The sequence below is a fragment of the Neophocaena asiaeorientalis genome, unplaced genomic scaffold, assembly GCF_003031525.2.
Source record: "Neophocaena asiaeorientalis asiaeorientalis breed wild unplaced genomic scaffold, Neophocaena_asiaeorientalis_V1.1 scaffold54, whole genome shotgun sequence".
NCBI classification, from domain to species: Eukaryota; Metazoa; Chordata; class Mammalia; order Artiodactyla; family Phocoenidae; genus Neophocaena; species Neophocaena asiaeorientalis.
The window spans coordinates 1,449,836-1,472,662 of record NW_020174938.1 but is presented as its reverse complement, the minus strand read 5'-3'; the positions used below and the strand labels follow the sequence as shown (position 1 = coordinate 1,472,662).

The window sequence follows — 22,827 nt, the reverse complement described above, 5'->3', positions numbered from 1 at the left end:
AATAAGTATGTAGTGTTCTCTTACCATGGTCTGAATTTGCATTTCCCTAATGGTTAGTGATGTTGAACATCTACTCATTTTTAAAACCTAAACAAATGTATTTAAAAAGGCAATTTGCAGATATTTGGTCAAACATTTTTCTGGGTGTTTCTGTTTTGGGGTGAGGTTAACATTTAAATCAACAGTTTGAGTAAAGCCCTCCCTAATATGGGTGGGTCGGGGTGGGCTGGGGCTGGAAGCAGGGAGGGCTCATCCAACCCACTGAAGGCCTGATAACAGAAAGGATGATCCTCCCCCAGAAAGAGAGAATTCCTCCTGCCTGACTGCCTTCAAGCTGGGACACCGCCTTTTTCCTGCCATCAGACTCAAACTGAAACCTCAGCTCTTCCTTGGTCTGAAGCCTGCCATCCTCATACTGGAACAACACCATCAGATCACCTGGGTCTCCAACTTGCTGACTCACTCTGTAGATCTTGGGACTTGTCAGCCTCCATAATCTTGTGAACCAATTCCTTATAATAAATCTATTTTTATTATATTTTATCACATAAAAAAATAATAATAAAAAGGCAATTTGGTAAGTGATTCTCAAAGTGTGGTCCCCGAACCAGCAGCAGCAACACCACCTGGGAACTTGTTAGAAATGCACATTTTCAGGCTCCACCTCAGATCTACTGAATCAGAAACTCTGGGGAGGGAATTCCCTGGAGTCCAGTGGTTAGGACTCAGCGCTTTCACTACCGAGGGCCCGGGTTTGATCCCTGGTTGGGAAGCTAAGGTCCCGCAAGCCACACAGTACGGCCAAAACAAACAAAAAACAACAAATGTGGTTTAATAAGCTCTTCAAGTGGAAAATCGGTATCATTTACTACAAATAGAAGGTAACTATAAAACTGAATGCATTTGCATGCCACCTAAAATCATCTTGTGTACCAACAGGTTCACACACCACATTTCGGGCAGGGCCCATTCATTACTCAACTCTGGGCACGCCATTCACACAGATTATGACAAGAATACCCCTCCTCCTCCCCCTGGAGCTGTGCAGTGCACAGCCTGCCCAGCTTTAGGTGGCAGCTCTGACTTTCAGACACTGATCCAGTACTACCCACACCCTTAATTTGACCAAGAAAATCGAGGCTCTGAGGAGGGCAGAGACTTACCCAAGGTCACCCAGCAGCCTGGTTAGGCTCCTCTTCCAGTGCTCTCACCGCTGCTGGAACCCAGGGCAGGGCCCGCACAATTCCTGGCCTATTCAAAGCCTGCCACTAGTCACCACTGAGTGAAAAATTAGGTTCCAAAACAGAATATAGGATAGGATACTATTTTATAAAGCTTATTTTCCCATTTGCTAAAAGGAAAAACGCTATTCTTCCACACTGAATACTCTGACATCAAACGTGTGGGTTTCTCCCCACACCAACCAATTCTCCAGCTGAGTGTCCTACAATTCAATTCAGTTCTGACACTGTCTACCGGAGGATAGCATCAGACCACACAGGATAAGGCTCAGTCCCACAAGACTGCTCCTTCCTTCAGACACTAATCACCAAGTAGTCGCTCCCCTGGTCGGTCCAACTTGGCTGCAAATCAGGGTCCTCACCACCCCTTCCTCGGGTTAGATAATTTGCTACAACAGCTCACAGAAGCTAGGCAAATACTTACGCTCACCAATTTACTATATGATAAAGGATATGTAAATCCTTTCGCGAGGATCCATTGGAGGGCAAGTCTGGTGCCAGCACCCACGGTAATTCCAGCTCTAATCCTGCCAGTAGCATATGCTTGTCTCAAAGATTAAGCCATGCATGTCTAAGTACGCACGGCCGGTACAGTGAAACTGCGAATGGCTCATTAAAGGATATGATAAAGGATACAGATAAACAGCCAGATGAAGAGACACATAGGGCAAAGGCTGGGGGGGTCCCGAGCACAGGAGCTTCTGTCCCCGTGGAGTTGGGGTGTGGTTCACAGATCATTATAGAGGCTTCATCATGTAGGCAGAATCAACAGTTAATTCACTCTGCAGCCCCTCTCCAAGCTTCTAATCATGGCTTGGTCTTCCTGGCGACCAGCCCCCATCCTGGAGCTACCCAGGAGCCCACCCAGAGTCACCTCTTTAGAACAAAAGAGGTTCCTATTTGCCCAGGAAACTCCAAGGGATTTAGGAGCTCTGTGTCAGGAACCCACGGTGAAGACCACATGTACATTTCTTATTGGGTCAGAGTTGCATATGCATGGGAAAAAAGTCAGAAAGGGGTGTTAGAGTAGTTATCTGGGGAGAGAAGGGGTTTACTGATTTTTGTTTTTCTTTAACTTCTCTGTATTTTGTTAATTTTATTGCAATAATGTTTAGTTATATAATTCAAATGTACCAACTATCATTTTGAAAGTCAACATGAAGCCATTACCTGTGATCCAGCCAGGGCCTGCAGTTGGCAGGTCAGGAAGCCTTCCAGATAGAGCAGGGCCTGTCCCCACCCCAGTTTCACAAGCTGGGCTCTGCCTGGACACCCTTGCCCCATGGTCGCCCACACCCCTTCCACATTCACACCTACCATCACCTCCTGTGAATGAGGCCTTCCCCTTCTCAACCCTGGGTGCCCATACAATCAGAAGACATCTGAGTCTGCCTGTCTGTCTGTCTCTAAACAGAGAGGGAAGGGACTTCCCTGGTGGTCCAGTGGTTAAGTCTCCACGCTCCCAATGTGGGGGGCCTGGGTTCATTACCTGGTCAGGGGACCAGATCCCGCATGCTGCAACAAAATGTCCCATGTGCCACAACTAAGACCCGACACAGTCAAATAAATAAATATTTAAAAAATAAAACAACCAACAGAGTTGGGAGAACTCCTCAGGGTGGGCACCCTGCTTGACCTATCACCCCAGAGCCTGACATAGAGAAAGAGACAGCGAGTATTTGGTAAATGAGTGAATGAAGGTGGAACTAATCCCAAAGAAGGTGATTTCCTAAGACCTTTCTCCAACAGGTGCGACCAGTTCCCCTTTCAGCAGCCTCCTGGACAGGGAACCTAGTGTGAGGAGTAGTGGGTACAAAGCCCAATGTTTGTTGGCTTTTTAAAAATTATTTATTTTTGGCTGCATCGGGTCTTCATTGGGGCGCGCAGGCTTTCTCTAGTTGTGGTGAGCGGGGGCTACTCTTCGCTGCGGTGCACGGGTTTCTCATTGGGTGGCTTCTCTTGTTGCAGAGCATGGGCTCCAGGTGCGTGGGCTTCAGTAGTTGTGGCACGTGGGCTCAGTAGTTGTGGCTCACGGGCTCTAGAGCACAGGCTCAGTAGTTGTGGCGCATGGGCTTAGTTGCTCCGCGGCATGTGGGATCTTCCCAGACCAAGGCTCGAACCTGTGTTCCCTGCACTGGCAGGCAGATTCTTAACCACTTCGCCACCAGGGAAGTCCCCAAAGCTCAGTGTTTTCTGAAGCCTGGGGAGGCAGACCAGATGGACACGGGGCTTGAGGTGTGGTCTGGGGGGGCAGAGCTGCTGCAGGGCCGCTAGGAGGTTGCCAGTCTCACGGAGGTCAGTCCTTGGGTCCCCCCTTGCCGGCAGCCGTGGCTGTACTGTGCGGTGTGGGAAGTCCTGGCTGAGGGTGAAGATGCACAGGGACTTGTCTGGGACTGGCCCCCTGGTCCAGCCCGAGGAACTGACCCTGGACCATGGGCCTGCACCCCCAGCCCCTCAGACCCCCTCAAGGAGACACTCACCTCCGCTGTGGGGCTGCACGAGTGTGGCAGGCAAGAGAGAAAGGTGAGGGCCTGGGCATTAGAAGCCAAAAAGTCACATCCTGGCCAGAGGCTGGACCAGACTCCCATGATGATCTGTGGGGCAAAAGGACAGGGTCTTCAACTAGCCCAGGGTCCCAGGGCTCTGGTCAGGGCTCTCCCCTTATGGGCTCAGTAACTTGGGCTGACCCTCCCAGCGCTGACCTGGGGCTTTCTCTCAGGCAGGCAGGAGGTCAGACAGATGAGGCCTGGGCTCCCCTGCTTGCCTCCACCTCCTTACAAAGCCTTCCTCTCTCCACCTGTGAGGTGTGTGGGGCTGGGACGAGCAGGCGCTCACCTGTGGACCTCTGAATCCTCTGCACCAGGTGGGCCTGGAGAGCCTGGTCTACATACAGTGCTCCAGCACATTCCACTAGCCTCCGACCACCTTTTAATTCTTTGTTACTGGGGACCGTCCTACACCTTGTAGGATGTCTAGCAGTATCCCTGGCTTCTGCCCTCTGCACGTCAGCAACACTTCCTAGTTGTGACAACTAAGAGTATCTCCAGACATTGCCAAATATCCCCCCGGAATACAAAATCACCCCCAGTTGAGAACCCCTGGCCTTAACACCTCTAGGACAATGTTGGGTCACAATGAGAGTGCGTTACTGATTCTGACTTTAACAGGAATACGTCTAGTATTAAAATATACACTAGTGGGACTTCCCTGGTGGTCCAGTGGCTAAGACTTCCTAATGCAGGGGGCCCTGGTTCGGTCCCCGGTCAGGGAACTAGATCCCATATGCTGCAACTAAAGATCCCACACGTGGCAAGGAAGATCCCATTGTGCCGCAACTAAGACCTCGCGCAGCTAAATAAATAAAATATTTTAAAATATCTATATACACTAGTATCTGTATACTCCTGTCCAGGGCTAGTACACAAGTATACTCTATCAAAGTTTAATTTGACAAAATGAAAAACGTGACTTTCATACAAGTGAAGGAATGCATGTCAAATATTTTATTCAATTAATGAGGGAAGAGTAAGATGGTAAAGCTAACTCGAAGAACATTCTGAGAAGTATTTCTAGCGCACTGGCAAAGGCATTTTGAAGTGTGTGCTAAGTTAGAGACAAAACCTGCTAATTTCCCAAAGGGCAATAAAACTGTAATCTTTGGGGTTAACTTTTCTATTGGACAGAAATCTGTCAGTTAACATAATTTCTCAGGTACATTTTCCTACATGAGCGGTTTTCAAAGTGTAGTCCCCGAACTGGAAATCTCAGCACACCTGGGAACTTGTTGGAAATGCAGATTTTCAAGTCCCACCCGAGACCTATTTAATTAAAAACTCTGGGGGTTGGGCCCAACATTGTTTTAACAAGCCCAGCAGATGATCCTGATACACTGTAAAGTCTGAGAACCACTGCCCTAAATAGGCAAATCATCTTTATTTGTGAAACAAATCTGTGCGACAATGCATGACATTAAAAGGACATGCCACCCACCTTTTCGCCTTATTTCCAAATTTAAATAATTTGTCTTTTTGATGTTTGCTGTTTTGTTTTTCAAATACTCTATCAACTTAAGGCAGTTTTCATCTATTACTAATTTTTTTTCTTTTTAATAAAAAAAATGGTTTCCCAAATCTATCAGTTCTTTTCTTTAACCTACTGAGATGATGAAATACAAATGGCACTATTCTTATACTCTTAAAATTTTTTATTGATATGGTGTATTGTAACACACTCTTGACTTCAACATGATGTTTATGATTTTTAGAAAGCTCTTTACAAGTGAGATCAATTTTAGCAGGAATTAGCTTTCCATCTCTTTCTATTTAGGGAGCAGTTTAATTGCCATAGGCTCTATCTGGACTTTGAAAGCCTGCAACAATAAAACAAGCGGGGCCTAGTGTATGGGTGAGGGGCATGGAATTGAAGACAGATCTCAAACAGTTCAATTTCTTCTTTGGTTATTAGTCTATTCTCTAGTGTATTTTTGTTGTTGCTATTTTGGGTTTTTTTGTTTTTCCCTCTTCAAGTGAACATGGGAAACTTAGTTTTCCTAGACTAGCCATTAGCTCAAACTCACAAGTAAGCAGACTAATGCAATTTAAAGCAACCTATGTTTCTCCCATTAAGATAAACATCTGATGTTGGTGAAGCTGAAAAACAGCTCTCCTGAGGGTGTCAACTGTTACAGGCCTTTCTGCTAGGCACCTTAAGGGATTCATCAAAATGAAATAAAATACCTAGGCACTTGAAGGAGATATCTGGGGTACTGGTAATGTTTCCTTATTTGGGTGCTGGTTACATGGGGTGTATGGTTTATGAAAATTCATTAAGGGGCTTCCTTGGTGGTGCAGTGGTTAAGAATCCGCCTACCAATGCAGGGGACACGGGTTCCATCCCTGGTCCGGGAAGATCCCACATGCCGCGGAGCAGCTCTGCCCGTGCACCACAGCTACTGAGCCTGCGCTCTAGAGCCCGCAAGCCACAACTACTGAGCCCACGAGGCACAACTACTGAAGCCCGCGTGCCTAGAGCCTGTGCTCTGGAGCAAGAGAAGCCACTGCAATGAGAAGCCCGCGCACCACAACAAAGAGTAGACCCTACTCGCCGCAACTAGAGAAAGCCCGCGCACAGCAACGGAAGACCCAACGCAGCCAATAAATAAATTAAAAAAAGAAAATTCACTAAGCTCTGTGTTTACACTACGTACAATTTCCTGTATGTGCATTCTATTCCAATAAATTTTTAAAATACGTCTTTTGCCACAGCCCACAGCTGTATGTAATGGCATTGCTTACTTAACCAAAACACGGAGACAACCTGAATACCCCGGCAGAACGGAAGGCTCCCGCTCCCTTAAGGCGAACAAATTAAACGGTTTCTACTACCTCTTCCTACTGCTTTGGTTCTGTTCTCAGTTAACCTGGGGGTTGGCGCTGGCCCTTTCCAGGGAAAGGTTCTGGGGACTGAGAAACGGACCCGGTATTCCGCCCCAACAGCTCGGAACTGGCCGACTTGCTCCCGCCCCGATCCGAGGAGGCCTCCGCCCCCACGCCCCAGCGTCACGTGACCGCCACATCACCTGACCCGGCGCAACCGGAAGGTGGAAGTCTTGGGCGCGGGCTTCCTGGCGCGATGGTGAGGGCTGAGGGGTGATACGAGGCAATGGGTGCTGGGGGCGGGCAGAGTACGAGACCCCCAAATCTCACCGCCGCGGCTGCGGGAAGGGTGGGGCGCCGGGTGCGAGGAGATGGGAAGTCTGCCGGGCCCCTCAGCAGACACTTGGGTGCAGTCGTGGGGGCCGAGGCTCTGGTAGAAAAAAGCCTCCCTTCACCCTCCTCCCTGCAGGATGGGTAGGGCAGGGCGGGCCGGCAGGCTAGGAGTGCCTTGATGGGAAGCAAGGGCCCGCGCACCCCCGGGACACGAGCTGGGGCTTGTCCCTCCAGGCCTTCCTCTGCCCCAAGAGGCCCTCCCAAAGGTGCCCACTTCCCAGCGCTCCTGTGGGACCTGGAGAAAAACTTGCTTACAGTTAAGCTCAGTCTTCTGCACTGTTAGGAAGGCCCTTCGCTCTTCCCAGAGCCAGAAAGGAGTAGATTTGGGGTTGGGATTTCCCAACTCATACATCCATTCATTCCTTCAACAGGCTGTGAGTGCCTGCTGTATACCATGCACTGTGCTAGGCACTGAGACTTTGGCTGCAGGAGGGAAGGGCCACGCTGGAAGTTTGAATGGGCAGTCATAGTTAAGACTTGAGGGGAAGGGGCCAAACTCACCTTGTGCATAGTGTCAGGGAGGCGACCCAAGGATGACATCATATGAGGGCCTGGGAGCAGGGAGGAAAGCTAGCTGGGTGCAGTGCAGTTTGCGTACCAGGGGTTAGGAGGCATGGAACGGGGCTGGTGGGAGGCTGTATCTTCAGACAGGGAACAGCATTCAAAGGCTTCAGGTGAGAGGGAGCATGGCTCCCTAGGAATGAATGCATTTCATCACCTGGAAGAGTAGAAACTGCAGGCTAGTGAAAGATGAAGCTCGACGGGTAAGCATAGACCAAAGCTTGCTGGGTCTTGAAAGCCACATAGAGGAGTTTGGACTTTAAGAAGAGGGTGTTGGGAAGCTAGGAAGAGCCTTTCAGCTGACTTGTGGAGGGAGCAAGAGAGGAACAGAGAGCCCAGCCTGGGGCAGCAGGCCCCCCAGGAGATGGTAGTGACTTGAGATAGGGTGGAGAGAGTGGAGATAGAAGTGGGGGAAATCAGCAGGGCTCAGGGACTAAATGCGTGCGGGGGAAAAAGGAGAGGGAGGGGTCTGGGCGTGGTTCCCAGGTGGTGGTGCTCACTGGGGTGGGGGCAGGTTTCAGCTGGAAGAGAACCAGTTACTTTGATACGCGCTGAGTGAGGCGTCTGAGCTGCCAGGTGCAGCTGGCTAGGAGACAGTCTAGATTTAAGTGTCTGGAGCTCAGAAGAGAATCTACAATGGCAGTTATAAATTTGGGAGTCATCAGCACAAAGATGATCATTGAACCCTGAAATGTGTAACCTGTCTCAGCCAGAATATTAGTTGGGAAGAGAGGACCTAGGACAGAACTTAGAGAAAAGCCAGCATTTTAAGAAATTGCACAAGGAACACGTGCTTATGGTAAAAAAGTAAATAATACAGAGATGGTAGAAGTCAGAAAAAATGCAGAGATGGTAGAAGACTTCTGTGGGTAGAAGTCAGGGACCCATGAAGTTAGGAAAAATATTACCTCTCAATCTTGGCTAACTTCAAACTGAAATTTAGTATTTTCTTCAATTATGAGTGTTGGCAACAAACCCCACTATGATTAGCAGCACCTCTGACTTTGTCACTAATAGAAATCAGATATTTTCATATTACAGCTGTTGGCATTGTTTACATATCGTTTATGCTCATTTCTAAATTACTGTCATTATTTGACTTGAAACATATGTCACATCACCAATTTGTTTTGAATACTTTGATAACTTTTTTTTTTGGCCACTCGACGCGGCTTGCAGGATCTATGTTCCCTGACCAGGGATTGAACCCAGGGCCATGGCAGTGAAAGCCCAGAATCCTAACCACTAGGCCACCAGGGAACTCCCTATTTTGATAACTTTTAATTAGTTTCTTTTATTATGGAGTTTTTCCTATGTATTTACAAAAATATTTATTTATTTATTTGGCTGAGTCGGGACCTCATTGCGGCATGTGGGATCTTTCGTTGCAGAGCTTCTTGCAGTGCACGGGCTTCTCTCTAGCTGTGGCGTGCGGGTTTTCTCTTCTCTAGTTGTGGTGTGGCCTCCAGAGCGCATGGGCTCTGTAGTTTGTGACACAGGGCTCTTTAGTTACGGCACGTGGGCTTAGTTGCCCCGCGGCATGTGGGATCTTAGTTCCCTGACCAGGGATCGAACCCATATCCCCTGCATTGGAAGGCAGATTCTTTACCACTGGACCACCAGGGAAGACCCTCCTGTGTATTTTGTACATCTTAAAACATCATTTTGGGAAAAGCCTATATAGACTTCACCAGATGCCTGATGAGTCCATGCCACAAAATGGGTAAAAACTCCTGAAATAGCAGAAGTACAAGGCTGTCCTTAACACTCCCACCACCTCACCAGCAGTCCCAGTCCCCTGCCCCAGAATAATGACAGGGATCACCACTTGGGGGCTGGGGAAAGGAGGGTGAGCCAGAAAATGAGACAGAGGCCAGGCCATCGGGAGAAATCCGGAAGAGTACGTGGCTTCAGGAAGAAGGATGTGTTTGTGTCAGACGCTGCTGAGGAGTTAAGGAAGAGGAAGACTAGATTTAGTGAAGAAAGTCATTTGTGACCATGGCTAGAGAACTTCATTGGAGGCCCATGTAGAAGCCCCAGGGCAGTGGGGTCAGGTGTGATCAGGGGGATGACAGGTGAAAAGGATTGGAGGTTGAAGGGTCATGGAGCAGGTCTGAAGTGATCGATAAGGTGAACGATGGGGCCAAGTAGAGGACATGGGATTATGGGGCTGCACTGAGGGCCCAGCAGAATCAGGAGAGCGTGGACTGACCGTGTACCCAGTTTGCGGGTTCTGTTCCCATCATCTGTAAGCAGCCCAGACAGAGGCGTGGGAAGATGAACATGTATATTGCTGTGTGTTAGAGCTTTGCCACAGAAACAGGACAAAGGACAGTTGATCAGGGAGTGGAGGATATTGTCAAGATGTGGTTAACCAGGTGGGTTTGCATCCTAACAGAGGAGATGGGCCTTGAATAAGTAATAAAATGTGATATATTCTGTGATAAATGCCATGGAGATCAAGAAGGAGAGATAAACAGCTAAAGCATGATGGTGAAGAGCTGTTTTATTTTTTTTGAACAGCTTCCTTGAGATAAAATCGACATAAAACAAACCATGTGTGTGTAAATATATGGTTCAATAAGTTTCGATGCATATATGCTCATGAAAACATTACCATGATCAAGATAATGAATACATCCACTGACCCCAAAAATTTCCATGTGTGAGGGGCTATTTAAGAAAGCATAGTCAGAGAAAGTCCATCAGAAGAGGTGTCATTTGAGCAGAGACCTGAGTGAAGTGAGAGAGCAAGCCATGTTTAATCTGCAACAGGAGCAGCAGGGAGGCCAGTATGGCTCGAGCTGGGGAGGGAAAGGAGGAGAAGGTGAGATGGTCACCGGCACCCTGAGGCCAGGTACTTTGTTGTGTTCCATGCTGCACCCCAGCGCTTAGAGTGGGCTCTCCCACGGAGAAGGTGCCCAGTCATGTCTGCTGAGCACATGAATGCCTGGGACAGCCACGAGAACAAGGTTTGGTGGCAGGGTGAGTCAGGGAGAGGGTTCTCCGAACAGCCTGGTAGTAGGGGGGAAGACGTGGGCCAGAGGGCACGCATCTTGGACAGGCAGCAGGAACCCTGAGGAGCAGTAGCGTGGGAGACACCTGGCCATACGTCAGCCGGCCCTCCAGCCTGACCACCTACCTTACTCCCTTGCAGAGGTTCCGGTTCTGTGGTGACCTGGACTGTCCTGACTGGGTCCTGGCAGAGATCAGCACGCTGGCCAAAATTGTTGAGTGCATGGGGTCTTGGGGGTGGGGGCAGAGAGGGATTGCGGCTGGGGGCTCTGAGGGTGGAGGGTGGGGAGGTCACTCTTGAGCTGGGGCGTCAGCGCTCTCGGGCTATCCGAACGTGCTGTGTGACTGATCAGGTATGTGGCCAGCCTTCTCTGAGCCAGCCCACCAGCATGGAGGGGTGAGGTGGGTCAGTCTGGCTGATGTAAGGCCTTCCCCTCCAGTCCTCCGTGAAGCTGAGGCTGCTGTGTAGCCAGGTGCTGAAGGACCTTCTGGGACAGGGGATTGACGTGAGTGCAGGGCCCCGCACCCCACTGTCCCATGACCTGTGACCCCCCACTGCCCTGAAAGTGCACCAGACCCAGGGAGACGGGTGATCAGCTCCCACCCTCCCTAGATACCTCGTGTCCTTACCACAGGATCCAGGCCAGGGGTTGGGGGCTAGTGAGCGGGGGTCCGGCACCCCTTGAGGGCCTCCTTTCTCCACAGTATGAGAAGATCCTGAAGCTCACCACTGATGCCAGGTTTGGTGAGTACCCCACTGGGTCCGCAGACCTTTGGGCAAACCCGGTATTCAGCCTGGGGCCTGGCACAGAGGCCCCTCCTCCCAACAGCCCACTCTGACCCACCTGCCTCAGCAGAGGAGCATGAGGGAAGAAAGACATTGCCAGCCCTAGGGTCCTCTGCCCACTCCCAGTGGGGCAGTAGCAGTGCTCATGGCTCAAGGAGGCCTAGGGGCTCTGAGCTGAAGATAGTGGGGTGTCAAGGAGGTGGCTGGGGCCACAGCAACACCCCCCATTCCACCCACGGCTCCCCCCAGAGTCGGGTGATGTGAAGGCCACAGTGGCAGTGCTGAGTTTCATCCTCTCCAGTGCGGCCAAGCATAGCGTGGATGGCGAGTCCTTGTCCAGTGAACTGCAGCAGCTGGGGCTGCCCAAAGGTACAGGGATGAGGGCAGGCAGGTGGGTAACCTGTGGGCCAAGGGGTGCCAGGCAAGGGTCAGGCTGTGTGACCCTGAGATGCACCTTGCCCTCTGGGCCAGGAGCCTGAGACCTGCCCTTTGAGTGGCCTAAGCCCCAGCACCCACCTGCTAGCTCAGGGGACCTCCCTTCGGCCCCCAGAGCATGCAGCCAGCCTGTGTCGCTGTTATGAGGAGAAGCAAAGCTCCCTGCAGGAGCACCTGCGGGCCTGCAGCTTGCGAGGTGAGTGTGGGGTGCCCGGGTGGGGGCTGGGCTCCATTCTAGAAGGTGCATGTGGCTTGGGAGGTGTTTGTCCTCAGAAAGGAGACTTAACCACATCACATGTCGAGCAGTCACAGAGCTGGGATTCCTGACACCAGCCCCGGTTTCTTTCCTCTGAGATCTGCTATGGGTAATCTGAGCTCCTGGATCAGAGGGATGCGAGCTTCTCAAAGGCCACATAGCCCTGAAGGGTTCAGGGCTGAACCAGGGTATGGGCTAGGGCTGCCTGGCTCCCCTGCCTGTGACCCTGAGCCCCTTTCGGTCTTGCAGTGAATAGGCTGACAGGCGTGGGCTGGCGGGTGGACTACACCCTGAGTTCTAGCCTGCTGCGGTCCGTGGAAGAGCCCATGGTGCACCTGCGGCTGGAGGTGGCAGCTGCCTCGGGTGCCCCGGCCCAGCCTGTTACCATGTCCCTCTCAGCAGACAAGTTCCAGGTCCTCCTGGCAGGTGAGGCTCAGCTGTACCTGGAGGGTAAGGGGCCCTCCCGGATCCTGCCTAATTGCCACCTACCTACCTACCTCTTGCCCCTGCAGAACTGAAGCAGGCCCAGACCCTGATGAGCTCCCTGGGCTGAGAAGAAGAGCTCATGGGGCCCATGTGGAACTGCCCTCCGAACTTCCCTTCAGGGGGTGCCCCAGCTCCAGGACCCTAGGGGCCTGGCCTCCTGGATGTCTGGCTTCCTAGGTTACCACCTGAGAATTCAGCCCAGGGATCCTGAACACTCTTGCAGCATTGTCTTCCCTCCCCCGTGAAAGGCACATGTCAGTGGTTTTCATGAGAAGGAAGAATAAACAGAAGTGTAAGAAGTGTAAAGAAGTGTGTGCATGGATTTCTTTTGGGTTCAGATCAGAGGTTTTCAGGAGAGAGACCAAGTGACCTACTGACCTCCCTGACCTATTGCACGTTTTCTTTTTTCTTTGCTCAGCTGTGATTGAGGCAGGTCAGGGTTGAGGCAGAACGAGAGCCGAAATGAAACAGCTTGTCTGTAGACAGGAAAATCAGGGTTCTAGCTCCCAGTCCTATGATGCTCTTGACTCTGCCCTCTCTGTGCTGGCCCTGTCCTTAGGCTGGCAGCAAGTGGTTGGCCCCAACACCAGATACCCCAGGTAGAGAAAGGAGAGAGCCCTTGCCTCTCTGTCATCTTCTTTAGGAAGAGAGAAGGCCCATGCCGGAACCACTCACTGGCAAGTGGAATGGGATAATGGGCTGAATGTTTGTGCTTCACCCATTTCCCACCCCCTGCCAAATTCATATGTCTAAGCCCCAACTCCCAGTGAGATGGTTTTAGGAGGTGGGGCTTTGGGGAATAATTAGGTTCAGATGAAGTCATGAGAGTGGGACCCTTGTGATGATTAGCACTCTTATAAGAAAAGGAAGACAGACTCTCTATACCGTGGAAAGGCCATATGAGAACATAGCAAGAAGACAGCTGTCTAACAAGGCAGGAGAGAGCCCTCACCAAGAACTGATTCTGACTCAAACTTGGACGTCCCAGCCTCTGGAACTACGAGAAATAAATGTCTGGTTTTTTGGATTTAAAAAAAATAATAATAATAAATTTATTTATTTATTTTTTGACTGTGTTGGATCTTCACAGCTGTGTGCAGGCTTTCTCTAGTTGCGGTGCACAGGTTTCTCATTACAGTGGCTTCTCTTGTTTTGGAGCACAGGCTCCAGGGCACGCAGGCTCAGTAGTTGTGGCTCACGAGCTCTAGAGTGCAGGCTCAGTAGTTGTAGCACGTGGGCTTTGCTGCTCTGCGGCATGTGGGATCTTCCTGGACCAGGGCTCAAACCCATGTCCCCTGCATTGGCAGGTGGATTCTTAACCACTGCACCACCAGGGAAGTCCCTAAATGTCTGTTTTTTAAGCCACCCAGTCCATGGTGTTTTGTTATAGCAGCCCGAACAGACTAAGACAAATGGCCTCCCAGGACTGGCTTAGGCCAGCTAGGGTCCCTTGTAGAACAGACTGATTCCAGGTGTGGGGCAGGGAGAATACAAGGTAAGCCTAGAACATCTCGGGATCCAAGGAAGCTATCAAAGAATAATAAGTAATGTCAACAGGAGCCAGCTCATCCCACTGGCTAAAGATGGGACAATTTAAGCATCAAAGATATAAGGACTCACTCCCCTCCTGGCTTCTGCTTCTGGAGAAATGGAGCAGATGGGCTTTTCTCTATTCCTTCCACTAAGCTCAGCTAAAAACCTTAGACGTTATATGTAAAGCAAACATAAGACTATGAAAGGTGACAAGAAGAAAGCAGACTGGCTAGACCTCAAGACCTGAAGAACAACACAGCAGAGAATCCCTTAGATTTTCTTTTTGCTTCATGTATCCCAAGCTGGGAGCTGGAGAAGCCATCCACCTAGAAACAACACACAGACAAAGGAAGGCCCAACAAAAGCCTACTCTCTCTAGGCAAAGGACTGGGAAAAGGACAGTCCAGCAAGACAGAAAAAGTTACAGACAGTAACAGCTGTACTCCAGCCACACCCTGCAGAACTGCAGCCCTTCTTCGACCCCTGACTGCAAAGGCTGAGTGGAAGCCTAGACTCCCACCCCATCCAGCAATAAGGAGGTGGTATACCCCTTTCCCCACTGGTACTGTGTCAGAGGAGGCCTGCTAAAAGAGAAGATTTAAATAAGATGCAGTCTCATAATACCCCAAATGTCTAGGATTCAATTTAAAAAATCGTTGTACCAAGAACCAAGAAAATCTCAACGTGAATGAAAAAAGACAACAAATGCCAACACCAAAATGACTCAGCTGTTAGAATTCTATGCTAAGGATTTTAAAACAGCTATCATAAAAATGCCTCAAGTCTCAGCAGAGAAACAGAAGATATAAAGAACCAGATAAAAATTTTAGAACTGAAAACTACAATAACCCAAGTAAAAATCTCAATGGGTAGACTTAACAACAGAAGAAAGAATCAGTGGATTTGAAGATAAATCAATAGAAATTACCCAGCCTGAATAACAGAGAGAAAATAGTTTGGAAAACAAACAACAACAAAACAATAAAACAGAGTTTCAGGGACCTGTAGGACAATAACAAAAGATCTAGTATTTGTGTTGTCAGAGTCCCAGAAGGTGAGGAGAAAGAAGGTAGGACAGAAAAAGTATTCAAAGAAATAATGGCTAAAATTTTCCAAAATATGGCAAAAGACACAAACCTACAGAGTCAAGAAACTGAATGAACTCCACACAGGTTGAACCCAAAGAAATCTATGTCAAGGTATGTCATAATCAAACTTCTGAGAACTAAAGAAAAAAATTTTTGAAAGCAGCAAGAGAGTGATGACACCTTACATATAGGGGGGAAACAATTCGAATGACTGAATATCTCATTAGAAACCACAAAGGCCAGAAACAAAAAGCGCAACACGTTTCGGGCCCTGAAAGAAAAGAAGTGTCAACCCAGAATTTTATATTCAGCGAAAATCACCTCAAGAGTAAAGGGGGAGTAAAAGAATGAAATTAGAACATTTTTCTCACACCATATACAAAAATAAACTCAAAATGGATTAAAGACCTAAATGTAAGACTGGATACCATAAAACTCGAAGAAAATGTAGGCAGAACACTCTGACATAAATTGTAGCAATATTTTTTTGGATCTGTCTCCTAAGGCAAAGGAAACAAAAGCAAAATTAAACAAATTGCACCTGATTAAACATAAAGCTTTGGCACAGCAAAGGAAACCACTGACAAAATGAAAAGACAATCTACAGAATGGGAGAAAATATTTGCAAATGATATGACCGATAAGGGGTTAATATTCAAAATATATAAATAGCTCATACAATTCAATATCAAAAAAACAAGCAACCCGATTAAAAAATGGGCAGAAGACCTGAAAAGATATTTTTCCAAAGAAGACATAGAGATGGCCAACAGGCATATGAAAAGATGCCCAGCATCACCAATTATTAGAGAAATGCAAATCACAACCACAATGAGATATCACCTCACACCTGTCAGAATGACTACCATCAAAAAGACCACAAATAACAAATGTTGGCAAGGATGTGGAGAAAGGGGAACCCTCGTACATTGTTGGTCTGAATGTAAATTGGTGTAGCCACCGTGAAAGCAGTATGGAGGTTCCTCAAAAAACTAGCAATAGAACTACAATGTAATCCAGCATTCCTACTTCTGGGTATTTATCTGAAGAAGACAAAGACACTAACTCAAAAACATACATGCACCCCAATGTGCATAGTGTGTGTGTGTGTGTGTGTGTGTGTATACATATACATATATATATATATATATGATATCACTCAGCCTTAAGAAATAATTAAATTTTGCTATTTACAAAAACATGGATGGACCTGGAGGGTATTATGCTTAGTGAAATAAGTTAGAGAAAGACAAATAGTGTATGATATCACTTATATGTGAAATCTAACAAATGAAATGAATGAATATAACAAAACGAATAGACTCACGGATATAGAGAACAAACTAGTGGTTACCAGTGGGGAGACAGAGGGGGAGGGGCAAGATAGGAATAGAGGATTAAGAGGTACAAACTACTATGTGTAAAATAAATAAGCTTCAAGGGCATATGTACAGCACAGGATATATAGTCAATGTTTGATAATAACTTTAAATGGAGTATAATTATAAAAATATTGGATCACTATGTTGTACACCTGAAACTAATATAGTATTTATTGTAAATCAACTAGACTTCAATTTGAAAAATGACAGAATTGTAAGGCATTTTAAAAAACAGTAAAGGGGGAAATCAAGACATTCACAGATGAAGGATAACTAATATAATTTGTCACCAACAGACCTAATCTAAAAATAAAAAGGCTAAAAGGAAACCATAAACAAAACAAAAAGACAACCCACAGCATGGGAGAAAATATTTGCAAACGATGTGACTGACAAGCGATTAATCTCCAAAATATACAAACAACTCATGCAGTTCAATATCAAAAAAAGAAACAGGGCTTCCCTGGTGGCACAGTGGTTGGGAGTCTGCCTGCCAATGCAGGGGACACGGGTTCAAGCCCTGATCCGGGAAGATCCCACATGCCGCGGAGCAACTGGGCCCGTGCGCCACAACTACTGGGCCTGTGCTCTAGAGCCTGCGAGCCACAACTACTGAGCCCACGTGCCACAACTACTGAAGCCTGCGCACCTGGAGCCCGTGCTCCGCAACAAGAAAATCCACTGCAACGAGGAGCCGGCGCACCTCAGTGAAGAGTAGCCCCCACTCGCTGCAACTAGAGAAAGCCGCTGTGCAGCAACAAAGACCCAACGCAGCCAAAAAAATAAAATAAATAAATATATAGAAAAATAAATTGTTAAAAAAAACAACCCGATGAAAAAACGGGCAGAAGATCTAAACAGACATTTTTCCAAAGAAGACACACAGATGACCAAAAAGCACATGAAAAGCGATGCTCAACGTCACTAATTATTAGAGAAATGCAAATCAAAAGTACAGTGAGGTATCACTCCACACCAGTTAGAATGGCCATCATCAAAAAGTCTACAAACAATAAATGATGGAGAGGGTGTGGAGAAAAGGGAACCTTCCTACACTGTTGGTGGGAATGTAAATTGGTACAGCCACTATGGAGAACAGTGTGGAGGTTCCTTAAAAAATTAAAAACAGAGCTATCATATGATCCAGCAATCCCATTCCTGGGCACATAGCCAGAGAAAACCATGATTCAAAAAGATACATGCACCTCAGTGTTCACTGTGGCACTATTTACAATAGCCACGTCATGGAAACAACCTAAATGTCCATCAACGGATAAAGAAGATGCGGTACCTATATACAGTGGAATATTACTCACCCATAAAAAAGAATGAAATAATGCCATTTGTAGCAACATGGATCGACCTAGAGATTATCATACTAAGTGAAGTAAGTCAGACAAAGAAAGACAAGTGTCATATGATATTACTTATATGTGGAATCTAAAACGTGATACAAATGAAGTTATTTACAAAACAGAAACAGACTCACAGATGTAGAAAACAAACTTATGGTTACCAAAGGGGAAAGGTTGGGGGGGAGGGATAAACTGGGAGGTCAGGATTAACATATACACACTACTATTTATAAAATAGATAATCAACAAGGAGCTACTGTATAGCACAGGGAAGTCTACTCAATACTCTGTAATAACCTATATGGGAAAGGAATCTGAAAAAGAATAGATATATGTATATGTATAACTGAATCACTCTGCTGTACACCTGAAACTAACACAACATTGTAAATCAACTATGCTCCAATATAAAATAATTTTTTTAAGAAAAAGGCTAAAGGAGGATCTCCAAACAGAGGGGAAATGATAGAAGAAGAAATCTTGAAACATCAGGAAGGAAGAACAATGGAAAGACTAAAAACATGGATGCAGTAGACTTTCCTTCTCTTGAGTATTTTGAAATATGTTCGACAGTTGAAGCAAAACAAAATACTGTTAGATGTGGTTCTCAATGTATGTAGAACAGATATTTAAGGTTATTATAAACACGGGAGGGCAAAGGGAAGTAAGGTTTCTCTATACTCAAATTGATAAAATGTCGACACCAGTGGACTGTGACAAGTACATACATGTGTATAGTGTAACACCTACAGCAACCACTTCAAAGGGTATGCAATAGAACACACTCAAAAACAATATAGGTAAGTCAAACTGGAATTCTAAAAGATGTTCAAGTAGCCCACAGGAGGGCAAGAGAAAGAAGACAAAATGAAAAACAGGGAATAAACAAAGCACAAATAAAGTGGCAGACAAAAAAGTCACAAAGAAATTTCCAAGTCTCATCAAATGTATAATATGAACTTGGTTTCCTAGGTAGCATTCCCTCTTCTGTGTTGTCACAGAATCCCGTAGAATCTCCTCTCATTGCTATTGTAGCACTGCATTAATTTTGTATTTACTACCTGCCTTTTACCAGCCTTTTTTAAAGATGGGAATTGTATATCCCTGTTTGTATAGCCCCAAAGACTAATATAGTACTCTTTCAATAAGTGGGGGTAAAAGATAAAGATTGCAACAAATTTAAAGATATTAAATGTGGAAAAAATCAATGAGTCCATAAAAGATAACCCCCCCAAATCAATTCTAATTTGTCACCATTGGATATTATTGCACCAAATTCTTAGTCTAAAAATTGATAATTAAAGAGAAGGGTTTCAAAATTTATCCTTCTTTTTAGTATTTCAGAATACCCAAATAACCCTAGTCAATGAAGTAAATCTCTTCTTTACAGAAGAATTCCAGCTAATGTAGAAGGAATGACAGAATCAGAAAATCACCATTTTGTAACTCCCAATTAAATACTTGATTGGGGCAAGGATCACCAGTGATGATAAAGCCATTAGGTGAAAGGTTGATGTGATGTGAAACTGGGTATTTGCGTGGTGCTAAAGAATCACCACATGTAAACAACCCAATGTCCCTCAGCTGGTAAGTGGATAAACACGCTGGTACGTCTACACAGTGGAATACTACTCAGCAATAAAAAGGAATGAACTAGGGGCTTCCCTGGTGGCGCAGTGGTTGAGAATCTGCCTGCCGATGCAGGGGACACAGGTTCATGCCCCGGTCCAGGAAGATCCCACATGCCGCGGAGCGGCTGGGCCCGTGAGCCATGGCCGCTGGGCCTGCGCATCCGGAGCCTGTGCTCCGCAACGGGAGAGGCCACAACAGCGAGAGGCCCGCGTACCAAAAAAAAAAAAAAAAAAAAAAAAAAAGGAATGAACTGATCGATAAGCATAACAACGTGGATGGTTCTCAAATGCATTATGCTATGAGGAAGAAAGCAGATGCACAAGGCTATGGGCTGAAGATTCCATGTACAGGCACACCTCGGAGTTAACTGCAGGTTTGGTTCCAGAACACTGCAGTAAAGCAAGTATGGCAATAAGGTGAGTCACATGAACTTTTTGGTTTCCCAGTGCATAGAAAAGTTTTGTTTACACTATACTGTAGTCTATTAAGTGTGCAATAGCACTGTGTCTAAAAAAACAATGTACAAACCCTAATTAAAAAATACTTTATTGCTGGGGGTGTGGGCGAGGCGTGAATTGGGAGTTTGGGATTGGCAGATGCAAGCCATTATATATAGAATGGATAAACAACAAGGTTCTACTGTATAGCACAGGGAATTATATTCAATATCTTGTAATAAACCATAATGGAAAAGAATATGAAAAAGAATATACATATAAATGTATAACTGAATCACTTTGCTGTACAGCAGAAACTAATACAACATTGTAAATCAACTATACTTCAATAAAATAAATTTTAAAAATACTTTATTGCTAAAAAATGCTAACCATCATCTGACAATGGAGGATTGCCACAAACCTTCAATTTGTAAAAAAAAAAAAATGCAATATCTGTTAAGTGCAACAAAATGGAGCGCAATAAATGAGATATGCCTGTGTATGATATTGGCAAAAAACTATAGGGGCGGAAAACAGATCAGTGGTTGCCAGCGAGTACGGTGTAAGTGTTGACTAAAAAGGTGCACGGGCAAATTTTAGGGGGGTGATAGAAATGTATTATCTCTTGATTGTGGTGATGATTATGAGTGTATGAATTTGTCAAAACTCACACTCTAGGGCTTCCCTGGTGGCACAGTGGTTGAGAGTCCGCCTGCCGATGCAGGGGACACAGGTTCGTGCCCCGGTCCGGGAAGATCCCACATGCCGCGGAGTGGCTGGGCCCGTGAGCCATGGCCGCTGAGCCTGCGCGTCTGGAGCCTGTGCTCCGCAACGGGAGAGGCTACAACAGTGAGAGGCCCGCGTAACGCAAAAAAAAAAAAAAAACTCACACTCTAGGGACTTCCTTGGCGGTCCAGTGGTTAAGACTCCACACTTCCAATGCAGGGGGCCACAGGTTCAATCCCGGCTGAGGAACTAAGATCCTGCATGCTGTAAGGCGCCACCAAAAAAAAAAAAACACCTACCAAAAACAAACAAAACAAAAAACTCACATTCTAAAAAAGATGAATTTTACTGTATGTACCTTTTAACTTAATTTAAACGAACAAAAATAGACCAACAAAACAAAGAAATCACCCCATAGATTACTTAGTGGTCACAAGGTGTGAAACATACCTTTGCAACACAGAAGTCTGGCTGTCAGAGCCTCACCAGTGATCAATTTCAGCCTCACTAAAGTGAGACAACCAGATGTTGGGCACCTCCTAATGTGATGCAGTTTGGAGTACAGAGCAGCACCCAGGAGACATATGTATTTCCAAGCTTTAGATCTAATTTCTGGTGTGCAGGGAAAACTAGAGATAGAGGAACAAGTTAACGACACCCAAGGAAACATCAGACAAATCCAGAATGTGATGGGGCATCTCAAAGGACAATTGGCTTGGAATCTTCAGAAAGGTCAGTATCATGAAGACCAAAAAAAAAGGAGGTGAGGTGGGTAAGAGGTGGGGATGGTGGTTCCATCTAGATTAAAGTGACTGAAGAGACACAGAATCCTTATTTGGTCTCTGCCTTGAACAAACTAGCTATCAAAGACATTTTGCGGACAATTAGGGAAATCTGAATGTGGGCTATGTATTAGGTAATATTAACAAGTTATTGTTGGGACTTCCCTGGCGGTGCAGTGGCTAAGACTCCGAGCGGGAACTAAATCCAGCATGCTACAACTAGGACCCGGTGCAGCCAAAATAAATAAATAATAAATAAATATTTTCTTTTAAAAAGTTGTTAACTTTACTATCTCAATAAAGGCATTGTCTCATTTTAAATACTGTCAAAATAAATGAATAAATAGATTAAGGGGGGAGGAAGGAGAAGTAGTATGAATCCTGGCAGTGGGTCAGGGACCAGTGCCTGCTACACTTAGGATGAAAGGCCAGCTCCTTACAGAGGCCTCCAGAGGTCGGACCAGACCAGACCAGCTCCTGCTTGTGTGTCTGTCCTCACCTCTCAGCACTACCCCCAGCCACCTTCTTTGAGTGGGCCAATCGCTCGCTTTCCAGCCTCCAAGCCTTTGCATTGTCAGTTCTTTCCGCCTGCCGTAGCGACTCGTCCCCTCTCTTTTCCGGATGGCTCCTTCTGAGGTTTCAGCCTAAATGTCATCGCAGAGAGACCCTCCTCCACAACGGAAGTAGGTTCCGCTCTCGGCTCCTGCCTTTGGCTGCTTGGCTACACTTCATCGCCCGTGGTGATGATGTTTACTTGTTATGTCTGACTAGCGTTGAAACTTAGAGCCACCACCGGGTCCCCAGAGCCTGCATTTATCGCGCACCTGTTCGCGCTCTGCGCACAGCTGCAGGCGCCTCTGCTTTGGGACGGTGCTTCTGTTTCCTGCTGGGAGTGCCGACCCGGTCCCGGACTAGCCGGGTGGCTTCTCACAGCCACAGAGACAGCTGCAACCCGGGACCTCAGACCTGACGCCGGATCCCGCCGGCGCCGGGCAGCGGGAAGCCAGGTTCTTCCGCCACCCCCCAGCCAGGTGACTGCCCCAAAGCCTTTCCCACACCCCAAGCCCCCCAGCTCGGGGACCCCACCCGGAACAGTCTTTGCCACCTACCTGAGGAACTACACTTCCCATCAGGCGCTGGAGCAGCGACCGCAGCTCCCAGTGTGCTCCCAGGCGCCGCTCCGCCCCCGGCCTTAACCCCATAGTGCCTGCAGGCTGGCGGGAGCGGCGACGGGCGCAGGTAGCCTGCGAGTGGGCCCGGGGTCGGGGTGGGTGTGCAGCAGAGCTGAGGAGAGGACGGGTTTGGGGGCCTTGGGGAGGAAGGGAGCCAGGGTGAACAGA

General features: G+C 47.1%; 2 protein-coding genes across 5 annotated transcripts in view; both read left to right on the top strand.

Moving 5' to 3' along the window:
* Positions 1 to 6,815: 6,815 nt before the first annotated feature.
* COMMD4 (COMM domain containing 4) lies at positions 6,816 to 12,855 on the top strand. Its single transcript, XM_024761750.1, has 8 exons — positions 6,816 to 6,875; positions 10,728 to 10,799; positions 11,026 to 11,091; positions 11,291 to 11,330; positions 11,622 to 11,741; positions 11,923 to 12,003; positions 12,313 to 12,489; positions 12,576 to 12,855. Exons 1-8 carry the CDS (start codon positions 6,873 to 6,875, stop codon positions 12,614 to 12,616), a joined length of 600 nt encoding a protein of 199 aa, XP_024617518.1. The 5' UTR covers positions 6,816 to 6,872; the 3' UTR covers positions 12,617 to 12,855.
* An 8,320-nt stretch (positions 12,856 to 21,175) lies between these two features.
* The window catches only part of NEIL1 (nei like DNA glycosylase 1), a 7,630-nt gene continuing 5,978 nt past the window's right edge, over positions 21,176 to 22,827 (top strand). For 2 of the 4 annotated variants that reach the window (XM_024761815.1, XM_024761809.1), the window contains exon 1: positions 22,554 to 22,726. The gene's annotated coding sequence lies outside the window, so the exon portion shown is untranslated. Of the gene's footprint in view, positions 22,519 to 22,553; positions 22,727 to 22,827 lie in introns of those variants that run through there. The other 2 variants (XM_024761808.1, XM_024761807.1) reach the window with 2 other exon arrangements.

Coding starts and splice junctions, on each gene's coding strand:
- COMMD4 (XM_024761750.1), top strand. Junction 11,331..11,621: donor CACCACTGATGCCAGGTTTG/GTGAGTACCCCA, acceptor GGCTCCCCCCAG/AGTCGGGTGATGTGAAGGCC. Junction 11,742..11,922: donor GCAGCTGGGGCTGCCCAAAG/GTACAGGGATGA, acceptor TTCGGCCCCCAG/AGCATGCAGCCAGCCTGTGT.